General features: G+C 30.4%; 3 protein-coding genes across 4 annotated transcripts; 1 reads left to right on the forward strand and 2 right to left on the reverse strand.

Annotated features, from left to right (window-relative positions):
• Window positions 1–22: 22 nt before the first annotated feature.
• On the reverse strand, window positions 23–2,380 carry LOC132912426 (tRNA modification GTPase GTPBP3, mitochondrial). Of its 2 annotated transcripts, none has more exons than XM_060969821.1 (5): window positions 2,244–2,380; window positions 1,614–1,787; window positions 1,290–1,510; window positions 453–1,165; window positions 23–282 (listed from the first exon to the last, which is right to left on the reverse strand). In XM_060969821.1, exons 1-5 carry the CDS (start codon window positions 2,329–2,331, stop codon window positions 42–44), a joined length of 1,437 nt encoding a protein of 478 aa, XP_060825804.1. In that variant the 5' UTR covers window positions 2,332–2,380; the 3' UTR covers window positions 23–41. The 2 variants fall into 2 exon arrangements, with proteins under 2 accessions (XP_060825804.1, XP_060825805.1); XM_060969822.1 differs by lacking the exon at window positions 2,244–2,380 and adding an exon at window positions 2,058–2,139.
• A 248-nt stretch (window positions 2,381–2,628) lies between these two features.
• On the forward strand, window positions 2,629–4,969 carry LOC132912425 (histone H4 transcription factor-like). The gene is made up of 5 exons (XM_060969820.1): window positions 2,629–3,210; window positions 3,417–3,753; window positions 3,863–4,178; window positions 4,335–4,632; window positions 4,712–4,969. Exons 1-5 carry the CDS (start codon window positions 2,731–2,733, stop codon window positions 4,937–4,939), a joined length of 1,659 nt encoding a protein of 552 aa, XP_060825803.1. The 5' UTR covers window positions 2,629–2,730; the 3' UTR covers window positions 4,940–4,969.
• Window positions 4,925–7,080, reverse strand: LOC132912436 (DNA repair protein Rad60). Its single transcript, XM_060969843.1, has 6 exons — window positions 6,686–7,080; window positions 6,506–6,590; window positions 6,245–6,362; window positions 5,925–6,134; window positions 5,627–5,771; window positions 4,925–5,530 (listed from the first exon to the last, which is right to left on the reverse strand). The coding sequence occupies exons 1-6, from the start codon at window positions 6,759–6,761 to the stop codon at window positions 5,241–5,243; spliced, it is 924 nt and encodes a 307-aa protein (XP_060825826.1). The 5' UTR covers window positions 6,762–7,080; the 3' UTR covers window positions 4,925–5,240.
• Window positions 7,081–7,406: the final 326 nt, after the last annotated feature.

A 7,406-nucleotide genomic window follows, 5' to 3' on the forward strand; every position in this document is an offset into this window, starting at 1 on the left:
TCGATAAGCACAAATATGAACATCAATGTTCAAATAGGTTTTTATTTGCCTATACAAAAATTTTTAAATATAATATCCAAAACTTCTTCATTACTGATAGTACCAGTAATTTTGCCAAGTTCTCTTGCTGCATTTCTAATATCTTGTAAGGATATAGCCATGTCATAAGTTGGTGCTACAGTTCTTTTTAAATACAGTTCAAGACAATCTGAGACATGCAATAAATGATTTCTATATCGTGCATGACTGATTACAGGATTTTCTTGAGACGGATCGCCGCACCTGAAATTAAAAATATTGAATTGAATGAATAATGAAATTAAAAATTAAAAAATATAGGAATGTTCCATTTGAAAGAAATACTGTTTAAATTATACTTATTACAGTAATTATATTTATTCGTATAATTTATTATATTACTTGGTTTTCAATATTATAAATAAAATACTCACAATTCCTCGAAACACTTTCCTAATGCGTTCGTAAGCTCTTCTAAACCTTCTTGCGTCTTACATGATATAGGAACAACATTTTGCTGCCTCCATCTTTTTTTTTCTTCTTCATTAAGTAAGTCTATTTTATTTAGTACAGCAAGAACCCTTTTTTTATCTATTCCCAAATAATTTTTATACTGTTCTAAAAACTTTCCTACAGAAGTTTTTATACTATTTTCCGCACTAATTACGCATATAACAAAATCTGCTTCTTTCGAGTATTCTTTTGCTTTTCTAATACCTTCCACTTCTATTTCATTTTCTGGATTATTTCTGATTCCTGCAGTATCTGCAAGAATCATTGGATATCCACAAATATTTGTTGTTAACTCTATAACATCTCTCGTTGTTCCTGGTGAAGATGTAACAATTGCTGCATCTTTTCTAGAAAGAAGGTTTAGAAGACTGCTTTTTCCGACATTAGGCTCCCCAAGTATTGCTACGTGTACCCCAGTGCGTAAAATTTCCCCTTTTCTTCCATCAGAAAGATGTTGCTGAATTTCTGTAGATAATGTTCGCACAACAGTATCAGCATCTTCTAACGCATTTGATGTGACACTGTGCTCTTCAGAAAAATCAACGTAAGCTTCTAAATTGGCAAGAACATTTAAAAGCTTAATACGCCAAGAATCATAGAGACGACGGTGGGAACCACTTGCTTGAATAGAGGCCTGTTAATGTTACAATAGGAAATGTTATTCCTGAATGTTATATATGTAACATAGTAAATTCCACTATTATAAGGTAATTAAAAAGTATTCTTTCAGGAGAATATTACAGTAATTTCATTTGTACCTGCTGACGTTGTTTCTCAGTTTCTGCTTCAATTAAATCCCCTATACCCTCCGCTTCGGTTAAATCTATCTTTCCATTTAAAAATGCTCTCCTTGTGAATTCTCCAGGAAGCGCTACATGAAAACGTAACTTTGAAAGTGCATTTAGAATTGATGTCACTACTGCTGGACCACCGTGAACATGGAATTCTGCACAGTCCTCTCCAGTAAATGATTTTGGTCCTGAAATTCATTATTCATCGAATACACAAGTTTCTTGTACTATTTATTTTCAATACATAATTTCGAAAGATACTTCTTTAAATTAAGCGCTGAATCACATTACCTGGAAACCAAAGGCATAGACCCTTATCTAAAACTTCATTTGTCTGAGGATCATGAATCTTTCTTAAGAAGGCTGTTCTAGGTTTTAGAGAGGATATTTTTGTCATTTTTTTCAATGCTACTAATGCTTTTGGTCCTGAAACACGAATTACTGCCACACCACATTTACCATATCCTTTAATACAGAAAAAGCATTTATCATTTAATGAATTAAATAAATTAAAGTAGTTAAATTAAAGTATAGTGAATTCGATAGAACAGAACTACTACTGTAAATTAAATATAATCCGCTTCAAGAAAATACATTCTTTTAATTGAATAAAAACATAAATATATAGACATAATTAATATTTTCTCAGTTATATCGTATGTTAAATTGTAAATAATAATTTCATTTAATTCGTATTCACTTTCACATTGGAATTTATAGTTAAACATAAAATACTTTAAATGTTTAAATTTGTGATTGCAAGACGCATGCGCAGTTAAAATTGGCGGAATGCTAAATGTCCCATCCGATAAAAAGCAGCGTTGAAGTGCACAGCTACCAAATGAAAATTTCTATACAATAGATATATCAATCTTATAAAAATTTGAGCGATGCTAGAAATATAGAAGAAAGTGTAACAACCGGAAGAAAGTGCATAAATCGTAGAGGATCTACACTCATAAAAGTGTCTTTGCAGTAAAATTAGTGAAACAAAAATTCTGCGTCTCATTTTCTTCGAACTGGTAGTTAACTTTCAAATGTTTCTATTTTAAAATATTCGCAACATTTGTGTGCACAATATATAAACAGTAACAACTTTTATAAATTTAATACGACGTCTTTTTCTCGCATTTATTTCACATTGGCTTAGAATCAGGTTAGGTATTTAAGTAGAAGTATTGAGCATGACCATTGATGAGGGGAATGTAAGATGGAAGTTAATGATTAACTGAATAGGTTCAGTTTAATCAGCATACCGAATATTTTATCTACATTAACGAACTTTTTAAGTGTTTGACATTTTGTGACAAGTTTTAATAAGCTTTTATAGCAATGCAGAAAATAAAAATTGTATGTGTTATATGAAACAAGTTTACGATATGAATATTAAAGTGTAAATTAAGACAAAATGGCAGAATTCGGGAAAAAGCTAATCACTAGTAAAGATGTACAGAAATGGTGTAACGATTGGGTAGAATTGCAAAAGAATTTCACATATACAGATGAACCGCAATGTAAGAGAAAACATACAGACGACGATGATATTTATAATACTGATTCCGAGTTTGATTCCGTATCAGAATGTGGAACAAAAAGAAGAGTTGGTTTCCCGCTGAAACGTGAAATTTATCATCTGTCCTGTGAATGGACCAGCTGTAAATATGAAACCAATCACGTTGAGAGATTCGTAAATCACGTGGCCACACACGTGTCTGATTTAAATACGCGGACCAATGAGAAAGAAATCAGTGTTTACATATGTCAATGGACTGGCTGTTTGTACGAGAGTGATGATCCCGATGAGATCTCTAGGCATGTTAATTATCATTCCTATCATACTAAATTGAAATGTATCGGATCAAATGTTCGCACCAGAATTAAATTACCCGTAAGAAATTATCTACTAGTAGTAAATTATAAGTGACCAACAAAATTAATCATTTTATTTCATAATTTTTATTCTACAATTTTATTTGATAATTATTTGCTCGCTATAAATATTATTTTTAATAAAAAATTCTAAGTATAAGTTTTCTTTAAAAATTAAACAGAGATATAAAAATATTTACGGGATTTAAAATTTTATTATTTCAGAAATGTCGTAGAGATCCCGAATGGAAAAATGTTGTGGATCTTCCAGCGCCGCTTCTTTGCCGTTGGGAAGAATGTCTGAAACACTTCAGAAATTATCAGTTATATCTGTATCATGTGGCTGTTCATATTGAGGAAGGTCCTAGAGGTAATAAAATTGAAGGAGGTGTGAAATGTAAGTGGACAGGTTGTGGCAGCTTATATCCCAATTTGTACAAATTGAGGAATCATATCAGGCATCATACAAAAGAAAAGATCGTTGCTTGTCCTGATTGTGGTGCTACTTTTGCTTCCAATACAAAATTCCATATACATTGCAAACGGCAAATTCCAATTGATGGTAAGATCAAAAATTTCTATTCAAACAATTCCTCTAACTATCACAGTCTATCCAGATATTATGTAGTATTACATTTATAAAAAATAACTTATTTTAATTATTATATTAGTTCAGGGATTCCAGTGCTCCCATTGTAATAAGTTTTATCCGACTGAAGGAATTTTGAGAGATCATATGCGAATGCATGTTTTCAATTATAAATGCACTCTTTGCGATATGAGTTGTGACTCACCAGCCAATTTAGCCAAACATGTTAGATATCGGCATGTCTCTACTAGAAGTTTCCCTTGTCAGCTCTGCAATCATGCTGCCAAATCTCAACAGGATCTAGATACGCACATGACAGTTCACACAAAAGGACCTAACTTTTCATGTCATTTTGAAGGATGCCAATATAAATGCAAGGGCGCATATACTCTTGATAGGTACTGGAACCTTTTATTTCCTGAAAATTCAAATAAAAAGGGCCGAACAAATATTAATGTATATCATTTTGATTGTTCGAGAAAGAGAAAGAAAGAAAGAGAAAACAAAAGAGAAAAAACTTCATTTTCTTTATGGCGGTAAATTTATATTTTAAGGCACATCGAACGAGTTCACACTATGCAGGTGCGATGGTATTGCTGTCATGAATGTCCAGTGAAATATAGGAAAAGCTATAGACTAACAAGACATTTAATTGAGACACATCAATTGCAATTACCTAGTGGTCATACACGATTCCAATACAGTCACGATGAAGATGGATGTTACAGATTACAAATGTTCAGATACGAAGCTGTCGAAGAAGAAACAAATCCTTCTATTAACCAGCCAAAATTGCAAAATAAAAAATTTAAAATCAAATTAAATAAAGACGCCAGTGTGCCTCAAATTCAGGTAATATGTTTGTTTGCAGTGAAGTTTATAAATAGTTGCGAAAGAACTTGATGTTCAAAAATCTTATGTTATCTATTAGGTTTTTGAAGATTTGGATGAAAATGAAGGGGAAAATGAAGATAACGAAGTGCAAGAAACGTCAGGGGCGAAAAATGACGAAGGAAAATCTATGCCGGTGATTTCGAATATTCTGATAACGATCGATGAAACTGATGCCGAGGGAAATATAATTAGAAGTAGAGTTGTGGAAGCGCAAGAAACTATGGAATTGCCACCCACCGAAGGGTCACCATTAATTTTAACATAAATTTATTTCACAATTGATTCATACAATTTTTTATTAAAATTCAACAGGAACAAAATTTTATATATTTATTATAAATTGCTATAATATTATAATTTTTATATTTTTTGTATTTTATATTGTTTCTCTTTCATAATTATTATTAATTAATACTTTATGTATGTCCTATAAAAAGTTTATAAATCGATCAATTTGGAACGAAGTACTTAATTTCTTTCGTATGAGACATATAATTAACTGCAAATAGATTTCATTTTAAATAAATTTATCAAATATGTTTTTTTATAAATAAGTCTCTTATAAACTAGGAAGATAATCGAAGATCAAAACAAGCTTCGTCTTCTATATCTAATGAATCGGGTGTATCCGTAGCCGCAATTAATTCACCATCGAAATACAGTTTAATTCTTGATTGCTCGACATCAAATTTTTGAGCACATTTCTCTAATAAAATTTTGAAATCGTCATCTCGTTTAACAGAAACAGTTAGATTTTTCTTGCCTGTTGTTTGTATTTTTATTGTACAAACGTTTTCATTGTTCGTGTCTTTTCGAGGCATAGTGTCTGTACCGTCCCTCTTAACAATGCCTCCCTCTGTAAACATTTTTTTTCTATTTTTATTTGGAAAAAAACGTTAAAAGAAACTATAACTTTGTGCGAAGAAGATCAAAGTGGCAATGAACAATTTACCGAGTATGTCTATCACAGACAAATTTATGGAAGCTGGTGTATCAGTCTGTTTAATAGTTACATCTTTTTTTGTTATTAAAATTTCATCCATACATACTTGTTCTAAATTAGCAAAATATTCAAAAATTTGTCGAAAGTTTTCATTCTAAAACAATGCAAATATTTTTATTTTCGAAATAAATGGATAAACAATAAAATTAATAGTTTTTTAAATACATAATTAGTGTGGCATAATTGTAATAATTTCATAAATTATGAATTATGAAATATATGTAATTATTATATTTTGATTACGTACTTTACAAATATTCAAACGATGTATGTTCTTTGATCGCCAAAGGATTTTAATGTTTATTTCATAATCCTCAGTCTCACTAGAACGTGAATTCTCTGGTGTACTACTTTCAAGTACGAATAAATCATTTTCAGGTGATATTGGTTTTTCTTCTATAGAAACGATTTCTAGATCTGAATCTGTCTCATTGTCAATCTGCCATGCATTTCTCTTCTAAAAAGAACAGCAACGAAATTTGATATACAACATATTAATTAGATTCAATTAATTGAATTAATAATTCCATGGATTCATGAAAAGAACGTTTGTCTCTAATTGTTTACTTGTCTTTGTCTTGCCGACCGATGCCTAGTAGTGTTTCTTTTACCTCTTGTATTCTGATTTGTTTTTTGTTTTTCTACTTTTCTTGTTGTTCTAATTCCGTTGGAGTCTTCTAGAATTCTGTAAAGTAATAGGAAACTTCAAGTTATCATGAGATTATAGCGAAAAGTTATTAACGATGTATAATGCATGAAATTTTTAATTATAAAATCTCATAAAAACTAATTTATTATAAACTTCATATGTATTAGATGTGCACCAACTCTTTGTTATTCTTTCGTATCTTATTTTCCTCATCCTCCCCCTTTTGGTCGTTATGTTGCGGTGGTGGCGGCTTTTTCTTTAAGGCTATACGTCAATGTTTAATTATATCATCTGTTTTTATGTTATACCGTAAATTAATAATTCAAAAACATTACTAACAATAATATTTGCGTACGTACCATTTAACTTTGCAACAGAATTTAAGTACATATCATCATCATCGTCGGATGAACTTTCTAATTGAAATGTTTCCATTATTGTCCAGTATTGTTAACAATATTATGATGTAAAGAGGAAAGTGAATTGGAATGGTACAACTTTTAGTTCGACATTCCTTTACCTCACAATAAAAGAGGGTTAGATATTTAACGAAAGTATTACTTTTCGAACATTTTCAGCTATGCAATGTTCTCTATGCGCTACGCGAAGAAAGAAACGAAATTTAAGTAACAACATTACTATTTAAAGAATTCAAACGAATAATGCATATTGAAGCAGAATAAATGAGTTTTTCTTTGATATCACGAACTTTTCCTATTCTAAATTGTATTTTAAATTGTGATTGCAGTGCCATCTTCAGAGAACGGTACGATTTAATCGATCTATTTACTGCAAGTTACATATACAATAAAGAATACTATATGTTACAATGTTTATAAAATTATATAAAAATGAATGTAAAACTCGATAGCTAAATATAAAAATGTTTATTATTCGTTAATTACAATATTTCTTATCATTAACCGTCATTGGGGTTATGATATTTCAAGACTATACAATTTCGGTACTCACAGTATCCTTTAAAATTCAAATTTCGAATTTAATAAAGGAGGTAAATAAATCTGATACGACCGTTTCCAAATTTTTTATTAAAATTCACTTTTGTGTAACATACATAAT

The sequence above is a fragment of the Bombus pascuorum genome, chromosome 12, assembly GCF_905332965.1.
Source record: "Bombus pascuorum chromosome 12, iyBomPasc1.1, whole genome shotgun sequence".
Taxonomy (NCBI): domain Eukaryota; kingdom Metazoa; phylum Arthropoda; class Insecta; order Hymenoptera; family Apidae; genus Bombus; species Bombus pascuorum.